A 25907-nucleotide genomic window follows, 5' to 3' on the forward strand; every position below is an offset into this window, starting at 1 on the left:
CTGCTGTGCTTGACATTCCCCATTGTTTCTGTACGTGCCTCATTCTCCCCTTAGCACCACACACACACACACACACCCTAGTCCTTGGAGGCATATACCAGCCCCATTTCTTCTTGGCACCACCAAGCAGAGATGTCCAGCTCCACCTGCAACCTCTTCTCCTAAGGAATGTCATCCTGCCAGGGATGCTCACCCCTCCCTCAGAATGGAAATGAACACTGCATCATATCCCTTATGCACACAGCAGATGCCAAGCCTCTTCAGAAAGAAGTGGGATCTTGGGAGCTCGGTTTGCCCCAAGACAAAGCATAAACAAAATGAAACAAATAGATAAAACAGAAACTCACTCAGTCTGGCAAAGCAGCTCGTGGCTGCGAGGAGGAGGCAAAGGATGGCGGACATGGGTCTCTTCTTTCCACGTGTCATTGCCATCCCATGCGGTGTCTCCTGGGGCAGAGGTGCCCAGGGAAGGATCCCATAAGCTGCCTCAGGGGATGTGGTAGAGGTGTGGCAGTGGCTTCCTGCAGGTGGCAAGAGAGACAGTGGCATGAAATTCTCAGACTTCCCTCTGTTTTCCAGCCTTCCCTGGCTTCTTTTTCAGCACTCCTAAGCTTCCAGGGATTCACCAAGCCTGTGGCCTGAGCAGGCTGCAGATCCTGATGCAAGGTGACCCACGCTAATTTGGCATCACACACTTTTATTCTAAACTAAGAGACCCAACATATAGAAAGATTTCAGATTAATTGGTTGGCCTAAAACACACAGCCTATTTTGAGTTTATCAACCCCTTCTGGAACAAGCACTAGGTTAATATTTGAAGGCAACACCAATCTTCAAAATTTGAAGACACAGATTCACAGCTCAGATTGCTGAGAGGAGCTCCACACTGCAGCAGCTGTTTAGGAGAGACTGCCATGAATGAAAATCAAAGCAGACAAGGGGGATTAAGGACTTAAGTGGCTGCACCCACACACACCTCAGATGTCAGACCGAAGTCAGCTTCAACCAAAGGCTAAAGACTAAATTTGAGGAGAGATTTTCTCCTATGGACATTGTAAAATAGCTACGGGATTTTGAGCGTCCCAAAGGAGTTTCAGAATTGCTCCTGTAGTGTGTCTACATTGGCAGAGGAGATCAGAGACCAGACTGACTATAGCAGCCAGCTGAAACAGCAATTGTCACATTGCCTGCTCCCCCTGCAGACACACACAAGCCCGTTACCTACAATCACCATCCTCAAGAGCACCTGCAGAGCAGTGTTTCCTATTTTCACCACGGTCAATGATCGAGCCATGAGCAGTTTAAGCGCATCCTTTCCATAGCCATCTCAGTCAAAAAGAGGGGACAAATTCTTTCAAGTGTAACCTCCAGAAGAGAGACTCCTGAAGCGCAGACTCCCACAAACTCCCGGTGAGATGCTCAGGGAGTCATTCAAGGTAAGCCCCATTTGCTGGCACACACCTCCCACACTCCGGGAGCTCTCACCAAGCCACTTTGCTGGCGGTTCTTAAAGGAAGCAAAGCCAAGCAAACTGGCCTGCAGCTGAAACTTTGCAATCAGCTGAAGTCATATTGTAGCTACTGCAGCCCACAGCTCAGTTACATGTGGAAATCCACTGTGGGTAACCACCAGCACCAAAGCGACAACACAACTTCCTTCCCATGTGCCTCAGCCTTCCCAGCATTGCTCTCCTAAGGAGGGAAGAATGCCTCAATAATTTGTCTTTGAGGAGATCCCCCCATTAACCAGCACACGCTGTGGTATGAGATCCTTTAGCTGTCATCTTGGAGAGCATCTGTGTCACTCAAGTTAAGTTCTCCACCTAAGACAGCCACCAAAGAACCTTTTGTTATACCACAGCTGTCTCAGCCAAGCCACCACTGACCAGGCCCGATGTCCATCCATTCCAGAACACGCACTGACGTGCCGCTTTAGCATAGAAAAAGCTTAAAAACTGGGTTTCTGCTTCACGCTACAAGGTTTATGGGGATAGAAAGTCTTCCACCAAACCAGAAGAACCATTCTGGGGGAGACCTTAAGCCTTGTTCCTCAGTGCTGGAAGCCTACAGTGCGAAGCTGACTCACTTGCCCTATCTGGACGAGTTTGGCAGCAGGATGGAAAAATGTTGGACGGGAAAGAGTTGCTCCTTGGAGTCCATGCTGAGGGTGGGGGAAGGTAAAGAGGTTCCCAACCAGACCTCCCAGCAGCAATGCGCTGCTCAGAGCCTCTGGCCGGAGAGGCAAAGCCAAAGGCGTAATGGACCCTTCACGAGCAAGGACCACCCATGCACATGGACGCCATGACCGAACTGGCTGTCCCCAGTCTGTAGAAAGAAGAAGGGCAATAGGTGGGGAGAAAAAAAGGGGAGATCACAAAATTTGGCCAAAGAGCCAGGCAGATTAAACAGCATTCAGCGGAGGCTGAGGAGAGAAGGTGTGTTGCGACAAGTGTATGGTACCTCCCCAAACCTCCAGGCAGAACATGAGCTCTAAATAGGGACATGTGGCCATTTCTTTCACAGCTGAGTGAAGTACAAAAAGTAAATGGCCAGCATAAAAATAATGAGGAAAATGAATGAAAACATCAATTCCAAAAGGACTATTAGGATCCGGGGCCAGATTTCGAAATTCTCAGCTTCCACAATTGAAGCCAGATTTTCAAAAGCATTCAGTTCTTGACATGCTGAGCTCTCCTGAATAGGCAACCAACTTATTTCGACGCCTAAATGGGAGCTGACCTCTTTTGAAAGTGCTGCCCTTAAGCAGCCTGCAGTAGTGCAGAGCAAGGCACTTTATTAACCGGGCAGCTTGTGAGCCGCCGGCAGCCCCGCGCGCGCCGGGAGCGGTGTGGAGCTGAGGTGGCCCCCGTCTGCTGGCACTTCTGTGGTCACCCACACCTCCAGCCTCTGCTTAACCGCTGCTCAGGAAAAGAAGGGGTTAAAGGCACTGGAAGGGCTTCAGTGGGGAGGGGGGAATTATTTACTTATTTATTTTTAATTCTTTCCTGTCAGGTTAAAATAACAATTTCCTGTCAAGGGAGCGAAGGCCCTAAGTCTCTTTCAGACAGCCCAGTAAATCAAAGGAGGGGCCATTAGGAGAGCAAAATTAACGAGAGCTTTGTCAGATTGGGGGGTGTAAAATCTGTCGGCTCTGCTTCCCGCCCCGCACCGAAGGCCCCAAAGGAGGGAAGGGAAAGGCAGAGGTGAGGCCGTGAGAGGGGAGAAAAAGGCACGTGGGGGGGTGGATGGCTGGAGAGGAAAAGAGACCTGAATTAGACACAAGCAGCGAGAGAGGTGTCTGCTGATTAGAAACTGAAGGTTTTACTGAGGAAATGCTGCCCACAGCCCCGAGCCCCCTCCTGCTTAACAAGGGCCGGCCCGGCAGCCCTCATTACAGCCACACCACCCGTGATTTACAAGGCCCCAAATGGAAACCAGGCCCAGCCCGCTGCCCAGCTCCGTGGGCAGGCAGCGAGGGCCGAGGGAAGGCAGGCAGGGAGAGCACCGACACTGCAGGGCCGGGGGAGGGCTGCAGGGCTGGGGCCAGATGGGGACGTGCGGGGGACGCCGGGGGATCGCCGCAGCTGCTCCCAGCAGCGGGTCAGGCCAGGACAGCAGAGCTCCCAGCTCGCTGCTTAGGCTTCGGGACCGGTGCTCTTCAGAAGAGGAGCCTTCCGCAGTACAGCGCGCCAGCTGCTTGGGATCGTTAGCTTTTAATACAAGACAGGGTTTTTTAAGTTGTTCCATGGAGCTTAAGGCACTGAAACGGAAGATGAAAAAGGAATGAGAGCCACCGTACCCATTTGCTTGAGAAAAGATGAGGCCTAAGAGCGAGCAGAGGAAGCCCACCTAGTGCAAGGGCACGCAGTGAAGCAGGGCTGGGACCCCCACGCGCTGACTGCACCACCTCACGCCATTGTGCCGCACTGCCGCTGTGTGAGGGGATCTGGGAAAGGAGAGGTGTGCGGTAGGAGATGCGTTCACTGCTGTGAGGATCCCCTCAGCCATCCCCACGCTGGGCCCCGTGCTAGGCACGCAGGCCGGCCTCGCTGCCCTTCGATGTGCCCCGAAAACGGCGCTTGCTTTGAGAAGGCCAAACTCCCAGAGAGCAGGCAAGCCAAGCTGCGGCCTTTCTTCGCCATCGCGCTCCCCCCATGCCCCGACACTTAATTTCCCTCCTCTCCCCCTGGACCCCCCCTCTATTCTGAGTAAATTCAATTTGACAACCCTGCTAATTGGATAAACGCTGCTCCCTGCGCTCCTTTAAGGCCGCCCGCTTTTCTCTGCTCGTTTTCCGAGGGCGATTGTGGCTGTTCTTTAACACGAATTCCATCTGCTTTATTTCTCCTCTGCCCATTCACGGCCCCTCCTGCATATGTATGAGGGGCTGCCCCCCCCCCAGCTCCCTCCCCCGGCCCCCCCACCCCTCTCCCTGCCCTCTCCCATTGCCCGGGACAATAACCCCCCAAATGCCCCCTTCTCCCACCCCGGCCCCTTTTTTCGCTTTAGATAAACACAGGCAGTGTCAAGTGTGAGGAGTGGGGGGGGGGAATGGGGTTCAACTGCCAGTCAAGCCCCGGGCCCTCAATGAAGCCCGGAGGCCCATCCTAATCTGCTGCATGCTTGCCATATGGGAGCTGTGTTGCCCTGGGAAACACTAACAGGCAGAACGGAGCTTAATAGAGTCCATATTCATTGTAATGCAGTGAAATGGCTCGAGGGACTATTGCCCCTTGGGTCTGTTTTCATTCTTCTGCTCCCCCTCTTTCTTCTCTCCCCCTCTCCCTTTTCCTCCCCTCCCCACCCCACACCCCCTTTCCCTTTCTTCCTTTCAAAAAGCCCCTTCCCTGGAGAGCTCTAATCTGGAGAGGCTGGGGGCTCCCGGAGGGACGGCCCGGCCAGGGGGAAGGGGCTGGGGGAGAGGCGCGGGGCGAAGCAGCTGGCAGGACGCTGCGCTCCCACTCAGGGGGCAGGCGGTGGGCAGCCGGCCCCGCTGGCACAGGCTGCGGGCCCTGGTGCCTCTGGCCTCGCTGGCAAAACGCGGCACCAGCAACACAGCCCCGGGTGCAGATGGAGCGTGCTGCGCAGCCTCTTTAGAGACAAAGTGCGCCCAGCAAACAGATGTTACTGCTGCAGCATGCTGGCTGTTGTGCCGCAGCAGCGATGGGGCCTTGTGGGGTACCCTGCCTATACCCACAGCTGAGGCACCTTTGTGGTGGGGAACACCACAGAGGAAGCAGGACAAAGCAGGACAGGGGTAACCCCCACGCACAGGTGTGATGCGCTAACCCTTGGAAGCTGGGATTCACGGCATCGCACCACTCACCCGTCAGCCCCAAGCCTTACGACAACGATACCCAATTTACCACATGTCACCATTACAGCCAGTGACCACTGTCAGGGCAGGCACAGCTGCAGACAGATGCTGCACAAAACAGAGTAAAACTCATCCCACACTCTAGGCACTTCAAACGACAGGCCAGGATCGCTTCTTTATTTCGGAGGTTTGATGCAATGGATACCAGAATGCATGCATCTACACTTCCTCCTACTTGCAGAAGTTGGGCAGAGTTTGCCTGCCCACAGCCCTCCGCTCAGGCATGCCCTACACACTCCTGGCTGCACCTCTATAAAGACAGCACTGCACAGGGCGGCTGACGCGGACTGCAGGGCTGCAAGAGCAACTCTGAGCAGGACATCGGGCCTTCGCCATCCCCCTCCACCACCAACCATGGGGAACGGAGCGCTGCGAGGGACAGCAGCGCCCGCCGGGAGCCGTCATCGCGCCGACACAGATGTGCCTGTGGCTAGTTTACACTAGTCGGGGCGCTGCTTTTGTTTTCCCATTCTCATCCTCCCCAAACAAAAAAAAAAAACAAAAAAAAAACCAGAACTCAGAGTCTGAGGTTGAGGCTTTAATTGCTGCTTGGGTTAGGGAGAGGTCAGCGAGGAGGCAGGCCCAGCTGAAGCAGGGAAGTGACGATGGGGAGAAGCCTTGGGAGACACCAAAGGGAAGTGGGGACAGAGGCGGCGGAAAGCTCAGGGCAGGAGAACTGAACAGAGCCGAGCAAGTCAAGGGCAGTCACTTGGGGAGATCCAGGTAAGGAAACCACAGCGCTCGGATCACAGCCAGCTGCTTCTTTGTGTGCTTAAACATGAACCTCCTTACCAACTCCAAATTTTTTAAAAAAATTCTTTGTCTAGGAACAATAGAAAAATCTTCACCGTGTCAAATGAGGTACAATAATAGAGTGAAAAAACAAACAGAGCCCCTAAAGCAGAAAAGCCCACGGAAACTGCCGGTGACAAACTGTGAAGCATTCCTTGGGGCAAGTCGCAATGGGAAGATCTCCTGATGGAGCGGGGAGAACCCTCAGTCCATTTCCTGGCTTTCCAGCCTTCGCCCAGGGCGTAGCTGGGGAACAAGGGCACCTACAGCAGCTGCAGTGTTAACAGCAAAAAACGGGCTGAGCTTATGTGAAACACATGTCGGAACTACCTGTTAAATACTGCATCCAGAAGGTCATAGCAGGGGATTTGATCTGGCTGCCTCCAAAACCAGTGTGATCTTTGCCATGACTTCAATGGGAGCAGGCCCAGAAATTGCATTAACAAGTGCAAGGCTCGTTTAACACAGTTGACATCAAAATCCAGAAGAGCATACAAAAGAGACAGGACAAAGTACTCGCCAGTACCGTCAATACAAAGTTTAATCCCCAGATGGCTGGCTTTAGAGGCATCCCCATCACCACCATAAAGAAAAACTGCCTTCTCGCTTGCACTCCTTTCAGCAGTGACTTGTTGCTGGGATGCAAAAGAGCACAAGCCCATTTTTCTCGGCCTTTGAAGATTGTATTTAAGAGGGTTGGTTTTTTTTTTTTCCCCTCTCCTTTTTTTGAAGTTTGGGAATAAATGGGAGTTTTTACTCTCCATTGCTGTCACTTTAATACTTTTCACTACCAATAACCATGTTGGTAATTGGAGCAGGTCAAAAGCCCCTAGGACCCTCTGCTGGGACACAATTTCCCTGGAAGACACGTCACTACTCCAAAAAACACAAGAGGAAGCTCACGGTCAGCAAAACAAAAGGACAGAGATGACTGCCTGCAGAAAATGCCCTGGGGGTACCAAGCGGCTAGGTGGGGCACGGGGCAGCCCCAGGCCTGGCATGACTCTCCCAAACCCTATGCGACGGGTGTCACCTGCAGCAGGGCATCACTAAAGGTGATGGATTTCCCTGTTCCAGAGAAGGAAACTGTCTCGTAGCTAATTTTTTTGTTTTGTTAAGGTAACATCTGCATCCCTTTTGCCCCATTTATCATCCTGGGAATAAACACGCCTCCCTGAAAATGATGGCACGCTTGAGGACAGCGACCCAAACACGGGCAGGAGATGGCACAGGACCTGGCGTTGCCCTTCAGACGCAGGCAGGGCCGGCATGTGGTTTCTCCCTCTCCAAGAAGGGATGCTCCACGACAGAAAGTCAACAGCTGGGGGAGGGAGGCTCACCTGCCCAGCCACCAGCACGACACAGGCTAGCCATCGGCTCCCCGCTCTGCCTCCTTTTCCTTTCACACAAGCACTGAGAGGGCAGGCATGGCCTCCGAGCCGCCTCCCCAGCCCCTTCACACAATGAGCACCAGCAGCAATTCCAGCTGCAAAGTTTGCTTTCCTTGACACACAGTTTACTTTCTTCATTCCCTTGCATCCCGCCCCTGCCACTTACCCCTCACTCCAAAAAGGCGCTCTCAAACAGGCTTAAGCTTTAAACAAATAAGGGTTTGGAAAGCAGCAGCCTGCTCCCGTTTCCCTCCCCACCGCCCCTGCTCTCCCCCCGCCTCCAGCTCGGAGCGAGGGCGCAAGCAGCGCTGGCAAGCGCCGCGCAGGCACAGAAAACAAACACGTGGAGCCGAGCCAGCTGTGAAGTTGGATTTGGCGCACGCTGTTTGCAAAGGAAATAAAAGCACATGGGAGAAGGGGAAAGAGGAGAAGGGGCAGAGCAGAGGGAGCTGGGGGCGCCCGGGCCCCAAGGGAAGAGTGTGAGTGTCTCACAAAGGCCTGGCACGCACGTGGGTGTGGACATAGGGATGTTCTGCTGCACCACGTGAAAAATAAGCACGTTTTTACCTCCTGGGGCTGGCAGCCCTCCCCACTGGACCTGAGGCTTTCCTATTCCTTGGGCTCACGGTGCTCCAGGGGTGCCAGCACAGGGATTGCCGAACCAACTTCCCCATACCCTCAGCAGAGATTACATGCGTTGAGGGCATGCATTCACCCTAATCCTCATCATCAGCCTTTTTTTCCTATCCCTTCTCCACTGTCCCCCTCTGAAAGGGCTGCAGACAAAATATTCCTCCTCTCACACCCCAGATCTCTGGGGATGCCAGTGGGGGTATTATTCTGTTCTCACCGGTAGGATCCAGCCGTAGGAACGGCACTTGCAAGTGCTAGGAACAGACTACCTGCAGTCTAATGGCAATGCCAGACCCATGCCAGCTTTCCTCCACCTCACTCTTCATCAAGTGGAAATTAAACAGAAGCCCATGCCCTTTGCCTGGTTTGGGGTAGAATCTAGCAATTTGACATGGTCTGCTTGTGGTTTCCACTGAAAGCCATAAGCCCTGGAGAGGCTTATGGCTCTCCAGGAGAGAACCTGAACAGCCCTGGCTCTCAGAAGCCCCAGTGTGCACTGGGGACAGCCTGGGTTGGCCTCTCAGTCCCCACAGGCAGGTTTCCACCAGTCTTGTCACCACCCCTGATGTACATACAGCAAGGTCTTTCCCGTGTCCATGTCCATGAACACTTGTCCCCCTGCATCGCTCCAAACTGACTCTAAGGTACACTACTTTGTTATCACCTCTCCTGCAAACTGTATCACTCGAAGACAAGGAATGTTAACTTACTGTGGAGAAATCTTGCAATTGCTTTTTTGCTCTCAGATTGGAATTACTGGGATGCCAAAACAGCCGTGGATCACTGCAAATAACGCATTGCTTGAAACCACCCAACCCTTTCTTTTGGGGGACAAATTACGTAGAGCAAAGAGGGACAGAAACTCATAGTCTTGGAAGTTGACTCCGTATGTCTGGAATCACTTCATCTTTTGGACAGAACATCCTCCTACCTTGTGCCTCAGCTTCCCAGGCTGCAAAAACAGGAGCAGCAAACCCCAGCTGGTACAAGTGGTACACAGATGAACAGTACGCACCAGACAGCTTTGGGCTCTCAGGTGAGAGGTACTAGACAGGTATACAGTCTTATGATTTATGCTGCTTCCTGGCAGCCCCGGGATTTCTGGGTTATTAAGATACAGATGTCAGCATGCTGGGGGTACACATTCAGCAAGTGAATGAACAGAGCAGGGAGGGGCAGGCTGATTACAACAAGAGAAGAAAACACAAATTTGTACCACACACAAAATATTGTGGTTAAGGGAGACAACAACCAAGAGATTATTGACAACAAGAGAACAGGATAACTCAGCGGGGTTTGTCGGACTAAACTTTCCATAATCGCAGACTTCAGGGAAATTTTTTTGTCAAGCAAACATTCAAACATCCAGCTGCCAAGAACTAAGTAAACAGAGAAGGAGAAACAGGAGGGTCAATGTGCCACCATTTGTAAATGCCCCAGGACCGGGCATCGCAGCCCACCCAAGCCCATCAGCTGGCACTCACGAAGCCCAGGGCTGAGCTGTGGCAGGAAGACCTACCACCAGGTTACCGAACAAGAAGCAATTCACACCTTCCAAATATCCTCATAGAGCCAGGCAGGTGCGGGTACAGCAGTTTCTGTGGGTTGGTGGATGCTTTCCTGCAGTATGCGCATACACACGCAACCACCTGGGCAAGTGAAATGGAGCCCAACTCCAGGCTGAAGGACTCCAAGACGAGTGACACACAACAACTATTAGTACCACACATCCATTTTCAGTCCCCAAAGCCTGTGGTGGTAGTTACCATGCTTAAGAAGAGCCAGAGACCCAGGCCAAATCCACACAGATCCCAGCCCTGAGGCCAGGGGTGCTGGTGGCACCCAAGCCAGCTGATGCTCCCAGGCCCAAGCAGGCAATCCAGTTGAGCACCAAGCTATGGGGACGGACTGGCTGCAGGAAACACTGTACCGGGTGTTGCAAGGCTGCACAAAGGCTACAGCCACTTTACATGCTTTTTATTTATGCTGGCAAACATGAGCGGGTGGGAGGAAAGCAAACCTTGAAGAGGCAAAGGAAATTTCTTTAAGTCATGCAGAGAGTCAGCAGTATAGCAAAGAAGGGAAACATTGGTCTTCTGCCTCCCACCCAAGAGCCTGTCCCTCGGTCAGTGCTCCCCACCCATGGATCAGGAGACTGCTGAAAGGGGCATGTGGATGACTTCAGGGGTCCAGGAAAAGGGATGAAAACATGCAAGTCTAGATTAGCTGCGCGGTACATTGTGTATGTGTGTCTACCGACCTCCATGGGAAAGTATTCAAAAACACATATATAAAATAAAGCTGAAAACCATCATGTGCAACCACACACATGCTTCTTCTCTCTGCCTGCCTCTATTTTCCTCCATCATATCATGACAGGTGAAACCAGGGTGGTTATATAATTCATTTGCTTCAGACAAGATCCCTGTCGGTAGATGAGAAAGAAATGTGCAAGACACAAGGCACATTTCAAGGCCAGCACTGGCTGCATTGCTCCTCCGTTAGTCACTGGCAACCAATGCACGCACAGTGGTGCTGCTGGAGCCACCCCTTGGCACATCTGGGGCCAGCTGCACAAGTAAGAGACCAAAAAATTTACAAATTGCCGCCAAAGCTGCTGGGGAGAGGAAGCGTATGGTCTCCAGACCAAAGTTACTGACACCTTTGGAGCTTGAGCTTGTGCTTACACTCAGAAGGTTCAAGATGGGATTAGGAAAGCAGTTCTTCCCCTAGCCGGGCAAAAGGAGTTTTGAAAGACTGGAGGGCCAGGGAGTCTGCTGGTCCCCATGAAGAAGGATCTTGCAGGTTTAGTGGCTGTGAAAAGTGACTCTGCCTGGGACTATACCATGGACATTTACTTACTTTATGCATACAGCATTGGCCCTGGTCTTCAACAAGTTGCCCAGCACCATAGATAGATCAACTGCTGTATTTGCAACCATGAAAATACCTTAAAGTAACAAGATCTCTCCATTAACGTCCTCTTCTCTGTATCCTCATCCCTAGCTTGCTACTGTAGATCAGCCCTGGAGCAGCCCACTCACCGTGCAATATTGGTGGCCCAAGGCTGTCACCAGGATAGTAGAACATGCCTGTGTAGGCTTTCCATCTGCCATGCCCTCCAGCAACACAATTCTGTTGCACAGGGGACTTATTTGGATGGAGCCATCAAGGGACAAGGTGTTTCCCAAGCATCTTACACACCACAAGGCTCTCTGATGGGCAGAACTGAAGCAGAGTTCAGCAGCATCCCATATCACACCAGGTGCTTCTGGCAGGGCAGGAAACAGCACAGCAGTCCTGATTCCCTGTGGGGAAAATGCTGATTTTGTTTTTCAAACGGCAACCACACTGGTTCTGGATCCTCGCTGATAAACACAGGCAGATTTCTCATCCACTCATGGTGGTTTTCAGCAACAGGAACCTCAGGCTGCTGTTAGTACTCAGTCACAACAGCAGACTTTGTCTTGAGACTGTTCAGGTCACCTGGGCCACACAGCACAACACGGCCACATTTTAGGACTACGACTTTGAAGCTTCCCTGCGTGACAGAAGGGGAATGATAAAGGGTTAAAGCTGGTGTAACCTCAAAATCACTCTCTGCTTTCCAAAGCAAGAACATCTTTGGCAGGGTCTGCATCTGGGAAATGACATCCCTTCCCCCCTCGCTTCCCCCTCTTCTCCCCCTGAACTCAGAACAAAGCATCACACTGCCCAACATGTTCCTCGACTGGTTTCATCTTGGTCCAAATGCTGCTTGCGTTTTAACTCTTGCCAAAAAGAAATGCCTTAAAAAATAATATTAAAAAAAGGCATGTGCGGGGCAGGGAGGGAGGAAGCAGGGAGAGTAGAGGGAAGTCATTAAAATTGAATCTTGATTAGCTACCAGTGGAGGAGAAAGGAAACAATGGGGAGAGGAGGTTTTTCTCTTGTGATACGTCACGTCATCTTGGAGCCGAAACCAGCAGGCCCAGAGGAGACAAGACACCTCTGCACAATCTTCCACCTGGGCTCAAACCAACTTACTTTGCCTTTCCAGACCACTGCATGCCACCCCACCGTCATCATGAGAAGCATCTTCCTTCTCAAATTGTTTTCCTGCCTACCACCACACACATTTTTCACTGCTCTCATAGCTGTAGCTCTCGTGGATGGCAAGAAAACAGTACCCAGGGCTGATGGAGACCAAATGCTCTTCTTTCCTTTTGCTCAACCTAGGGGCCACACTTTGAGCATTCTGTCCCAGCACAGTACCTCTTCTTGTTGCAAGGCCAAACCACCCCCTGAGCCATCGTTGGCAGAGGGCTGGAGGACGCAGCACAGCCAGCCTGCCCATGTTAGCCTTTCTGTCTTCTTACTAAACATGGAGGCTTGGCCACAGAAAAGCCATAGGGAATCCTAGAGGAAACACAGCCTGCAGATGGCTTGTGCGTGCTCTGTGGATAAGCTGGATGGGCCAAATGAAGAGCCCCAGACAGACTTTGTCTCCCAAACAGACACCCTCCAGCCAAAAATTAAAAAATAATTCTAAAAAAAAAATCACATCAGTTAAAGAAGCATTTAAAAGCAAAACAAAAAACAGTCCAGTTTAGAGAGTCTGCAAACGCTGAACCCAGGAGACACGCAGAGGATGTTTTTTGTTCCCTCAGTACAAAAGCCCTCGGTTTCCCCTCCTCCTCATTCCCGCGTTTCCCCACCAGGGCTGTCAGAGACAGTTCAAGGCTCCCCAGGAGCAGTCAGAAACCAGGCCTTGCTGCCCCGAGGGAGCCAGGGAGGGAGAACCAGGGAGCCCCAGCAGCCTGAACCTGCTGCCCCTGGAGGGTGGCCAAAGGGCAGCCTCCGTGGCATCCTGTATCCCGCTGCTTGCTGGTGCTTGCTTCTGGGGTTTGGCTTTCGCCAGCATGACTCTGGCTAGCAGGGCTGCGATGCCCCAAGGCTTGCTCGCACTACAGCTGGCATCCCGCAGCAGGTTGGAGAGGGGGAGAGATTAACTCCCTTTTTAAGTATCTCATTACTGCTATATTTTTAAACACAGCTGGTCCAATTTTTTTTTTTTTTTTCAGGGAAGCCATAAATAAATAAATACTTGAAGGAAAATTCCTGTGATCTGAAAACTTCACCTACTGGTCTAGCCTTTGTCAATGGCTTTCCCTCCCTGCTACGCATAAGCTCTACTTACTCCCTTTTTCTCTAAGGATGAAATTCACTGAACTGTGGAAGGAAGTCTGAGATTTCATTGCTTTCACTATTTGAGATTTTAACAACCACGCACCCCCCTGACCCGCACAGCAATTGCAATGTTCCCACCTGATGAGCTTCCATTTGTCTTGTTAAAGGTGGTACTTTCCCCCAAGACCCAAAGATCCAGACACTGAAAACACATCTCCCAGTCCCATTTTGCAAACTACTTCTTTTTGTGTTCCTTGTGAGGATACTACTCGGTGCCCTGGTCTGCCTTGCTTTTGCAGATCATCCCACCTCTCATCAGCTCTCACTCCTCCATCCTTCTCAACTTGTTTCCAAGAGTAATCTGTTTCTACAGCTGTGGAAAACACTCAAAACCACCACCTGTCACGACATTCCTGCTAAAGCAGTAAGAACTGCAACAAAACCCACCATCTCCTATTAGCAATCCGTTAAGGAAAGAAGACACCCACTTCTGGAGAAGACTGAGGGGGGAGACAGCTTCTCTCCTCCAGCCCTTCCCCTGAGTACCAGAGACAGACAAAACCCATCTAGCAGTGTCTGTGCAAGACTCCTCTGCTACGTAAATAGTAAATAATGCCTTGGGGCCATCTGAAAAAAAAAAAAAAAAGGCCCCCAACCTGAGGCTTTGCACACAGAGCAATAGAAGACCTTGCCCCCCAAAGGCTGCCTTTCCACGGTACATCTCATCTGACCAGGTTGGAGCCCATTTAAACTTTAGGAAGGATGGCTTGGAGCTTGGGGCCTCCTCACCCGAATGCTAACCCACTTGGTGTAGCCCAAAAAAGGAAACAAATTCACGACCAAATTGCTTCCAGTATTTTTTTTCCAAGCTATTGTTATGTGACTGCATTTGGAAGCAAGAGAGAAAAACAAATGCATGACTGTGGTCAGTGCCTGTTCTAGAACAGGGGGAAAAAAAAAAAGCCCAACAAAATCTAATCCTTGTTTTACATGCTTAGTCACTTTTGGAGAAGATTGTATCTAATGAAGAGACCAGGGAGAAGCAGTGACACACCACAGCCAGCCACTGGACCGTGAGGGGTTGACTATGGGAGACGCAGAACAGATGGCAGCCTACCATCCATTTATGAAAGTATGCAGTTCAGCACAAGAAATTCTTAAAAGGTCCAGCAAACCTGGTATTTGCTCAGTTCTTTACTGGGAAAGCAAAACAACAACATAAAGGCGACTCTCTGAGTCTTCCTAAGATCCTCACATTACCTGCGCAGTAAAGGAAAAACAAGGAACGTTTGATACTCTCATTTTACAGAGCCTCTTTTAAGACAACGGTATTAGGTGCTCTACAAAACTACAATAAGAAGACATCCTCTGCCTCAAGGAATGTATCCCTAATTGCTTACAGAGACTGTCAACGCTCCCTTTGAGACGGGAAGTCTGTGACTGTCCCAGAGCACCAAATACCCCTAGAAAAAACTTTCACTGTTCGGTGCATCCGTAAAGCAGCTCAGTCAGTACCTACCCCAATATGATCCCCTCCAAATTATGTTAAATACTGTCAGCTCGTTACAGATCACACAGCCAATATTAGAAGTGGAAAGGAATAAGGACTTTTTCCCACCCCCTGAAGCAACTGGAAAACTCAGCTGTAAGGGAGAAATCCAACCTCAGAATCATCAATATCGACCATTTATTAACTTGAGTATCTGTCATACTTATTTGTCATACTGGGATGGGCAAAGAAAGTATTCTGGTACAGTCACATCTCCAACATGCTTCAGGAGTTAACAGTCTCTCACGAAAGACATAAGCTATATAAGCATAAACTGTAACAATGGGCTAAAAAACAGCTTCCAGAATTCCCTCTACAAGCCTAATAGGGAAACAATGACAATTTCCCTCTGTGCTCCTCAGCTTCTCACCAGCTGAAGCCTGTCCGTTTTCCAGCCCCGCTCGCTTTGCCGATAACAAACATCTGGTAGGAGCGTCTTCCCTCATGTGAGAGGGAAACTGATCCACCGCAGCATCTGGGGCTCTGTACCTCTGCAAAGCGCCCTGGAGAGCCTCTGCTACAAAACCCACGGAGAACCTCTGCCAGTTTTATCTGTTGACTGCAGAAGCGCTACATGGAAAATGAGGCTTTCCTGCAGTAAGGGCCTCAGTAGTTCAGACCTTCAGAAACAGCTCGCCAGGAGCCTGCGGTAGAGGCTATCTGAAGTCCACCCCAGCTGTACCTTTCTAAGGAGCTTTATTTGAGATTTCCCAGCCCTCACCTACACCAGACCTCACCTGTCCATCGACTCAGCAGAAAGCCCTCAAAGCCCAAGGCTGCAGGCTCCCAGACGAGGCTGCTTTGCTGCAGCTCGCTGACATCCCCTGACCTCTCTCACCCTGTTGGTGGCCCTCCCCTAGCAGATGCTGGCTCCCCACTGCGTGCTGCAGGCACATTTGTTGGCCTCACCAAGCCGCCTCCCCAGCCACCTGTAAGGGCACGAACCCCTCTGAGCTCACCAAATATCACAGGATCAGAAACCTTGGTGGAGATCCATCTCTCCGAACCTCCGAGCTCCTAACTGCCGGGCAGGGGCGAGCAGAGGAAGCAGAGAGGTGGCTCCGCTTTGCAGAGAGTCTGATTCACCTCCAAAACAACTTGCAGGGAGGCTGCAGCCCTGCCTGCCTGGGCAAGGGCTCCCCGAACCCGCTCTGACATGCCAGGGCCCTGCTCGCCCCAGGTCGGCAAGGGCTGGGAGCCCTGCTCCAGCACCAGGGAGGCACCGCCAGCGGCTCCTATGTGCCCTCCCCAAAACAAGTAAGGACAGGGGCCTTTGAGATTTCTCCCAACAAGTCTATCTCAGCCCTGGCACGGGGACCTCAGGCAGAAGAGGAAATTAAAGCCCAAAAATTGAGAATGAGGGAGGTGTGAGGGCCCAGCTGCAGCCCCCATATCCTTCAGGAGGCAGCACGCACTCAGGGAATGGGTGCAGGACCCACTGTAATCCCATTCTCCCTCCCCACTGCAGAACTGAGAGGGATGTGCACGCTGGAAGAAGTTATTTTCACTAAGAGCCAGCGAGGAGACATGAGGGCCCAAAATCTGCATCACTGATCTCTCCTGTAATTAAATTACCTCGCTTGCAGAGGGCAGAATGAAACCCACTTGCAAAACAGAGGAGTCCTGCTTCAAACGGGCTCTCCACAGAGCAGGGGAAGGAGTCATCACCTTCACCCAGCCACAAAGAGCCCTCGGCAATATGATGCCATTAAAACAACGTTTCAAAGCATTCCTCCGTGCAAGAAGCCTCCGACTGCAGTTGAGACTTTTGCTCACACACAGCAGGACATGGCCATGAGCAGCCCTGCAAGAGGATTTGCCCACAGCTCTTCACAAACAGACAGGTGCCAGAGGAGGATGACTATGCATCTCCACCTGCTCCCTAAAACTTAGTGCTGCAAGTCAGACAGAAAGGTGAGGGGGGAAGCAATCCTATCCTCCTTTGAGAGAGAGTTCCCCACATCCCATGAGCAGCCGTTTAGAGTTCAGGCACTGCTTTGCATCCTCATCCTTGTCTTGGTACCAAAAGCCAGTGCCTCCAGAGCAGGAGGAACATGATCCCAGGACCCCAGGAAAGAAGGGACACAGCACCTATGTAATTAGATCATTTTGCTTGCAGTGTGCACGTTTACTACACTGGCTCTCTGCTCTCCCAGCTGTTTTTCAAAGCACCATGCCACGACTGAAAACCAGCTGACAAGGAGAACTGAAGGCAGAACTGGCTCCTTTCCTTCCACTCCAGCCACGCACTCCTGCAGCTCTCCATAGCAGAAAGGCACTACCAATGCCCAGAGCCCAATGTGGGGCTATCAGGAAACACGGGCTCTGCTCTAATCTCCAGCCCTGACGTGCTGAATGACCCCAAGGCACACATCTTCTTTTTCATGCTTTCATCTCCCGTCCTGCATTTGTCTTGCTGTTTTGAATGAAGATATGGGAACTATCTCCCGCTACAGGCTAGCACAGTGCCTAACATAGTTGGGTCCCAGTCTTGGTTAAAACCTTTAGACCACTACTGCAATACAGCGGGGGGGGAAGACAGCATGGCAGGTCTTCCTCAGGCCTTCACCCACAGAGCAAATGTTAAGAAACCTCTACTTATCTTCAACGCTCAGGCTATGCAAAAACTGGGTTATACTCAAATTTTTGTGGCTGCTGAAATTTTTGCTTGTTTTCTTGGTCACTAGTTTGGGAAATTTTTGTAAAGGTGGTTCTTTGAAGTGGCTCGGAGGTTAGGGATGTCTGAAGCTATCCCAGGGGAGTCAGATTATAGGGCAGAGTGCAGGTTAGGTGATCAGACATCAACGCTAAATATGACTCACCACTTTGCTCTTGACGTTGTCTTCTTTATACTTCTTTCTCCTCCCCAAATCTACAGTCTAGGAAATCACAAGGAAAACCCAGTCGTTTATCCAGCAAGTACTTTGCTGTCTATCTTAGTGCCTTATGTAAAAAGTTGACCCTTGCTTGCACAGAAGTCAACAGACCTCATGGGGCAATTAGTGGGGCTCCATGGGTTGTTTTGCATATTTGTGTACCAAGCAAGCACAGCTAGCTCTCACTGATAGACTGCTGCCTGCCTCACAAGGCACGGAGTTCGCTTGGCTTCATCACATAGCTTCATATGTGTTAGTACTGACTCCCCTTCTCTAGCATCTTTCATCCCACCAAGCTAACGTGCTGCATGGTTGCTGAGCACAACAGACCATCAACTTGAGGCCTCTTCCCTCTCTGCTGGTGGGGCAACAGTATCTGATGGACTTTTGAAGTCAAGATTATATTTCCATGCGAGAGTAGGTGTTTGGGAATGATTTGTGCAGCTGCTACACTGGTGACGGTGGGACCATCCCACAGATGTGCCAACTGTGACCTTGTATTTAAAAGCAAGGGGAGAGCCGTCCAGTCCCTCAATGCACACATCTCAGTAAGTATAATTAAGTCACCCCAGGTGCTTTTGAAAAATCCCACCCAGCATGTTTTTGAAAACCTCCCCTTTTACTGTGACTCAAACCCATCTCTTCAATCCGACAGGGCTTGGGTTTGTTAAACAAGCAGCGTTCATCGGGAAAATTAAAAAAAAAAAATCACATTCCCATCATCTTAGATTCAAGGGGCCCAAAGGAATCACTTGCTGACAGTGCCAGGCTCTGGAGAAGTGGGGCCAGCTCGCCCTTTCTACCACCCACGGCTGAGGAACGTGCAGGCAAGCACCGCCATCCTGCCCCAGAGGGGGCTGCCATCCAGCAGAGGGCTGGAGCGGCGAGAAGGCTCCTCCACATCAGCTGCAGCTCGGGGAGCAACTTGGAACAGAAGGCGCTAGATGAAGTGAATTATTATTCGGCATCCAGAACTCTATTGGCTTCCAAATAATTGTCTATTTGTGTGCGTGCATGCACAAGAATCCTCGTTCCATGGTCTCTGCCAGCATATTCCCAGTGCTGTCACTCTCAGGGGACAAGGCCTATGCTTGTATTCAATCTTGGCATTGGATCTCGAACACTAAAGTTTCAGATTTTGTTTTAAAAAACATTTTCTCTGGCAACCGGGCTGTTAATGGATTATGTTTTTGCTCTTGCCTCCTCCCCACCTTTAAAACCTTGGCACCAAAGGGCTTCTTTGAAGATAAGGCCAAATTTGCAATTTAAGGGGTGGAACTTCATAAAGCTAGATGTGAGAGGATGGAGAGGAGGGGGGAAAAGAAAAAAAACAGGAGCCACTTTTCTCGTGGAGATATACACTGTACAGTACATAAGATTACAATGGCTTCTCTGTACCGCTGCTGGCTGGAGTCATAAATTCACTGCAGCTGTAGTGCCGCTACCTACGCTAGACTCCCTAAGGGTCAAGCTCAGAGAGCAGCTTGACATCAAGCCTACCCTCCCGACCAAAACCAGAGCCCACAGCCACCCCGCACGCATGGATGGATATCCCCAGAGGTGACCGCAGAGCCTCCCATCGGGCTGCCAACACCACAGGAGGCTCTCTGCTGAAACCAGCAGTGGTCCTAAGCAGAAAGGCTTCTCAGCAGCCAGCAAAGCCACAGTCTCTCTGGATCTCCAGCAGATCTACCTTCAGCACCACCAGGAGGCAGGGAAGTGCCACTCACAGGTTCTGCAGGTGGAGAGCTGAGGCAAAGAGCCACTTGCCCCAACCCGGGCAAAAGTTTGCAAGGCAGAGAGCAGAACCTCACCTCCCTACAGCAAAAGCATAACTAAGCAAGGTGGCTGCTCTACCTAAACACAGTAGAATAAACCACAGTGACATGACCAGAGGCATGCGCCTTTTTCATATAAATGCTATATTCCAGGCCAGTGCACCCACATTCGAGGTTTATTTCTCAACTACTACCTCTGTAGGTTTATATCTGCGTAAGTTTTCTTAACACACTCAACGTACTGTTCCACAGGGCTCTGCCTAACCTATCGTTTTCAAAGCTGAAGACACAACACTGACAGGGATCTTCACACCCTTTCCTTCTCCACTCCTTTGATTTAAAAAAAAACAACACAGGAGAGAGGCTCAATGCACGGTTTTTAGGCACACAAGCTTGTTCAGACTCACTGACACTGCAGCCTGTGAGTATGCCCTTGCATCTGGTAGGGCTGTAGGACCACGGCTCTGCGAAAGAGTAGGACTTGCTGGCTAATCTTGCAGAACAGAACAGAAATGTTTAGATATAGCGTTGGGAGACATAGTTTAGTGGGGTTGTTGGTGGTAGGTGGATGGTTGGACTAGGTGATCTTGTAGGTCTTTTCCAACCTAGCTAATTCTATGATTCTATGAACAAAAATGGCATTGCCACCATGGGGCTTGGGACTTACAGCCTTTGCCATAGAAGCTCACAAGTGACTGGTTTCCAAGCCACCATCTGGCTTTCACAAACATATAGAGAGCCCAGAGCCCCAGAGTCCAGTGATCTCAACAACAGTGGGTTTTCACCGGGGCAGTGGGCTGCTGCGTGGTTTGGACTTGGCCCAGCCAGCCTCCATGGACACCCTCTACATGGACACAAGGTGCAGTCGCACTCCCCTCATCTATAGGGGGGGCTTAGGGGAGGCTTTGGCCACGGGTCAGCAGCTTCCCCAGAGCAGCCAAGCTGAAAGCGAGGGTAAAGTTTGGCTCTCACCTCTGTGCTGGCATGCTGCCCACGGAGAGGGCAAAGAAGCCTGAGCACGTCCCACACGCTGCCTGAAGCACATTTTCCTCCGTCAATCCCACCAGAGCCAAAATAAATTGGCTCTGGCTCTTACTGGAGCACTCTTGCAAGGCAGGAGAGCAGCCCCAAGAGCCCCTCTCAGCACAGAGCCTCACTGCGCCAGGTGCTCTGCTAACAACTCCATCAGGGCCAGCTGAGTCCCTCAGCCTGTTTGGCCTTTTTCAGGGACAAAAAGAGCATGCAGGCTCCTCAAGGCAGTGGTCTGTTCCCTGTTCGTGTACAAAACCCTTCAGAACCATGTGAGCACTGAGGGCTTTTCCCCCACAACAACAGCTCTCTGAGCTCCTCAGCCAGCTCGCTCCCACTGCGCTCACACCATTTTTGTCTCCACTTTCCACCAACACTCCTGCAACACTCCTACGGAGGGGAGATCTGAAAAACTCTGAAGCTCAAATATGCACACAAAGCAAATTTTAGAAGCTTCCCATCCTGCAAGCGCTCCCTCCAGAAATGAAGCTCTGAGCGCCGCGTTCAGCCAACGAAGCAATGGAAACAATGCCGTATGATTCAGGGCCAAGAAGGATGAAACCAAAGAGCAGGAAATAAGAAAAAGACATTTGCGATGCATTTTGTCGAACAGTCACCCAAAACACATTTAGAAAAAATGGAAAGTGATCTTCTCCGGGACCTGCAACTCCTATATCTGTTACTCTCCTTAAATTGTCCTTGTGGCCTAGGCACTGTAAGAAGCCACAGCCTTTTAAGCTGCGACTGACCACAGGAGCGCCAGAGCATACAGCAGCAGGTTTCTCCCTCAGGATGTTTTCAGTCTAACCAGAAACAGGAAGTCTGCAAAGGTTTTGCAAGAGAGCTTCTGCGTTGTGGGATATCCCATCCCAACAGCAGCCTCTGCAGCGTAAAGCTTTCAGCCTGGAAGACAATGGTTTGAACCAAGAGATCTGCAATCCCTGGTTCATAACGTGCCAGCAGTAATGCATCGAACCATCCCTGCACATAAAAGAAGTCTGAGGGCATTTCCTCCTGCTTTTTCAAAGCATTCAATGTCAGGCATTAGAATGACCAGCCTACCATTATTTACTGCCCAAGAAACTTCTGTTAAGCTGCAGCTACACCGGCCGACTGCTGCTGCAACTTCTTGTGGGCCGAGTCACTGAGGCTGACTGAGCTGGAGCTCTGCTTTGAGAGACACGAGGGCTGGTGCTGCTGGCTGGCATGATGGTGCCAACGCCTGCCCCGCCGCAGTGCTCACTCCATCTGCACAGGGTTCTGCACCATTTTCTGCAGTGGGAAACCGAGGCATGGAGCTACAAAGGAAGCTCTTTAAGCTCGTGCAATGCACATGCATTGGCTGTGGACAGCCCAAGCAACTCGACATTCAAACCTGTGCTTCCACCTGAAGAGTGTCCTTCTGCCTCTACTGCTCATCAGCCCAGGTAGAAGTAACAGAGATTTGTCACACACGGTCTCAGACTGTGCTTGCGAGGACACACAATTAAGGAAGAGGCCAGGAAGCACTGACAGGTGTACGTGTTGGCATTTTAGTCAAGTGTAGTCATCCAGTAACAACAAAGAGAAACTACAGAAATTCAGATCTACTCTTCACTGAGGAAAGGAAGCACCCAGAGATCTGAAGGGACAAGATGGGACCAAGCAGGCTACTCGCTTTCCTGACCCCACCTGCACGCTCTGTGCTGGGCAGGAGGCTCCACCAGTTCACAAAGGGCTGTTAGTTTTCAGAACAGAACAGAATTTCAAGAAGCGAGAGGGAGAGAGCAATAATTCACCTGTCCTCTGAAAAAGCACAGCTCTGAGATGTTGAGTCTTACATCCAGCAGGCTGGAAAACCTCTGCAGACATGGGGCATCCAGCCTTACTATGCAATGGTGAAGAGACTCTCACCCTGTACTCACTGGGCTATCGTGTCAGCACACAATGCAGAAAAGCTGTATTTTCTGGTCCGCAGGGATACAGAGCACCCATAAGACATACATGCCATTTGGTAGCACATACATTCACGTCTAAAATTTCTTCTTTGTGCCAAGCAGAGGAGATGTATGTGGATTCAGCTACTTGTGCTGGGATTTCTCTCAAAGAATGGTCCTATGGGTATGCGTATGTATTAGAAAAGGAGAAAACAGGACTTGTTTTCCAAATCTGCAAGGACCTGTGCACACCCTTCAGATGAACCTGCCTCATTTTCCCTAATGGGAAATACACCAGCAGGGAGGACTGCTGACTCCAGCCCTCACAGCAAACACTTACTGAGATCCTGTCCGTGTTGTGCACAACAGATGAAGTCCTGCGATTGTATCTGGGGGAATGAGTGTTTCAGAAAAGTACTTAGAACAAAACTCTGTTTATTTCTTGTCAGAGAGTATCACACACTCAGCAGGGAGCTCACAGCTCTCCCTAATTGTCCTATTTACTTTAGAAGGTCCCAAGATGACTCCTATTAGCAAAGGAAGTTATTTCACCTTCATTTCTCTAGGTCACTTAAATAAACAGAACAAATCTTCCTTGCAAACCCATGAAATGTTTCTGCTTGAAATCCTTCCCAGAGCCATAAACCTCAATATCCAACCCATTAGAAAAAGGTCTTGTGCATGCATGTAGATATGCATAATTATTTAAGAGCTCTCCTTTAAACATAGGCACATTGGGCAGTTAGTTTTAAAAGAGAAGAAAACTAAGTTAAAATCCTGCTTGCAAAAGCACCCACATTCTCCTAATATTTTCCATGATTATTTTTTAGCCCATGGGAAAAGAAACTTAACAGCAGATTGCAAACGCATTTATCAAAAAGATACCATAGTAGCGATGTAGAAGTTAGAACTGGACACCAAGAAAATCAAACAGCTTAGGACATGCCTGGAATTACGGGCGGGCACGCAGTGTGTGTGGAAGCCTGTTATCCCACTTCCATAATGCTGCAGAGAGGTCAAGAGAGTTTCTTTAAAACAAACAAGAACCAAAAAAACCCTTTAACAGACCTGAACTGTCTTTCCCACAATGCCAAATGCCCGTGAAAAAACACTCAGGGTACCTGAATTAGTTGAGGAAGTGCTCAAAGACACACGATTTCTGTTAAATATCTTTTGCTTGCTGGGGCCATCGGGAAAAGCCTATTATTATTTTTCAAAGTACGTACCAGTGTCTGTGGGGCATTTTAGAAGGTTTCATTTGGACACAGCTACAAATCCTGCATCCCACTCTGCCCCCCGCACACCAGCACACTTTCCATTCGCAGTCACCACCAAGAGGACCTGCCAAAGTTACAGCCCAAGCAGCGAGGCACATAGGCACAAGTCCTTCAGCATCCCGCCACGGAGCAGAAAATCACCACCCTGAACCCAAATCACGCCTCATCCTTGCACCAGAGTTAAAAAACTACAACTGCACAAGAAAAGGACAGAAATTATGCTCGCAGATTACCCACCCACGCTTTTCTCTGCATCAGCAGCACAACCCCTTCACACAGCACGAACCAAAATGACTCTGCTGAGTCTTGCCTGCAAACTCCCATCTGCTTTTGACAAGAGCTGAAGCAACACGGCTTTTTGCACAGCTTTTCCCTCTCCACCACACGCTCTGCGACCAGCCGGTGGTGGGGATGGAGAGACCCAGCTTTTGGGGAAGGCTTAGGCAAAATGCCAGTGCACCACGGTGTGTACATGCTCCGGGCCCACCATTAAAGCCGCCTGGCCAAGGAGGGAGGTCTGGGAGGGGATGACCCGCACCCCAAACCCACCTGCGCCAGCACAACCCCAAGTCCCACATGGCAGGGGCTGGCGGGATGTCGTTCCTCTCTTGTCAGCTCCTCGGCGCGTCCGCTCACCCCTTCCCAGCATCCCGACAGCAACTTCCCCAACTCCAGCACAAAGCTTCTTCACCACCACCACCACGACCACCACCGAGGCGTGAGGAGAGGGGAAGCCCCGTGCCCCACGGCCGCCCCCCGGCAGCCGCCCCCCGGCCCACTCCCCTCCGCTTCACTCACCGGGGGCTCGGGCCCAGCAGACCGGGGGAACACGGCCGTGCCCGAAACGGAGGGAAGCAACAAAGAGGCTTAACTCCAGGAGCTGGGAACTTCCAGGCCGGATCTGCAGGGAATTCAGCACACACACACAGAGAAAAAAAAAATAATAATAATAACGAGAGGAGGAAAAAAAAAAAGAGAGAGAGAGAGAGAGAAAGGAAAAAAAGCCTGTTTTGGGGAGAACGGGAGGGGAAGGCGGGGGCCCTGGACTTGGGGTGCTGGCGGTGTTTTGCGCTGGTTATATGCAGAGCGGAGGCGCGGCGGGGAGAGCAGCGCGGGCGGAGGAGAAGGAGGAGGAGAAGGAGGAGGAGGAGGGAAGGGGAGCTGGGGCACGGGGAGCCAGACCCTCCATACGGGTGACAGCTTTTGGATGACTGAACTCCCAAACAATTCCCTGCTCCAGCTACTCCTGCTCCAGAGCCTCCTCCCCTCCCCCTGAGGAGGAGGGGGGAAGAAGAGGAGGAGCCAGAGGAGAGAGAAAACACAAAATAAACCCACTTACCTAAAACGCCGGGCAGCAGCCGCCTGCTCCCCCCCCGGCAATAACAATGGCCAGCATCATCTGACCGCTGCCTACCCAAACGGCGACCGCCGACACCCGCCCAGCCGCTCCCGCCCGGCCACCACACTTCTCCCGGCAGGCGGAAGCGGGAAAGTTGGGCCGAAAAGTTTGGCCTGAGTGGCAGGGAGGCCGCGGCGGCGGCTGGGGCAGCGGGGTGGCCTGTGGGATGAGGGCGGCGGGGCCTCCCGGCACAGCGGGGACATGGCAGCCGGGCCTCGCTGCCCCAGCCTGGGGTCAGGTGGGATGGGCAGCGCCTGCGGGCGCTGTGGTCATGCCAGGAGGGAATGGGATCCTGGGGTCACTGGGGGCAATGTTTGGGCTATGAAAGCAGGCTGGAGATAAATACCAGTGGAGGTGTCGTGGTAGGCCTTCTAATTGACCTTGTTGCTCTGGGGACCAAGCCTGCAAAGGTCTGGGGGAGTAGCTCCAAGCACCTGTTGAGCTTCCCAGGGAAGGACAGCTTTCCTGCGGTCTGCAGGTTCCCAGCAGGCATCTGCTGAAGGGATGTAAGAGCCACCACGCAAGCCTGGAACTTCACAAGCTGGGTAACTTCAGCCATCCATGCTCTTCAGGGAAGTTCACCAACACCAAGCCTTGCAGGGCCTTTGTGTCACACCACTTCATGCCGTGTCAGGGTCCTCAGGACAATTAGATCCCTTGTCCTTGCTCTGGCGATGGCATGCAGGGTGGGATTGGGCAGGTCCCTGTCGTCACTATGTGCC

At 51.3% G+C, this 25907-nt stretch overlaps 1 protein-coding gene across 5 annotated transcripts in view; it reads right to left on the minus strand.

Moving 5' to 3' along the window:
* BOC (BOC cell adhesion associated, oncogene regulated) overlaps nt 1–25269 on the minus strand; it is a 44146-nt gene extending 18877 nt beyond the window's left edge. For 3 of the 5 annotated variants that reach the window (XM_021399031.1, XM_021399041.1, XM_021399009.1), the window contains exons 1-2: nt 24585–25070; nt 348–521 (exon numbers count right to left, since the gene is read on the minus strand). In XM_021399031.1, the coding sequence (XP_021254706.1) occupies nt 348–432 (85 nt within the window). In that variant the 5' untranslated portion in view covers nt 433–521; nt 24585–25070. Of the gene's footprint in view, nt 1–347; nt 522–24584; nt 25071–25125 lie in introns of those variants that run through there. The other 2 variants (XM_021399020.1, XM_021399050.1) reach the window with 2 other exon arrangements.

This window comes from Numida meleagris, chromosome 1 (genome assembly GCF_002078875.1).
Source record: "Numida meleagris isolate 19003 breed g44 Domestic line chromosome 1, NumMel1.0, whole genome shotgun sequence".
In the NCBI taxonomy this organism is placed as follows: domain Eukaryota; kingdom Metazoa; phylum Chordata; class Aves; order Galliformes; family Numididae; genus Numida; species Numida meleagris.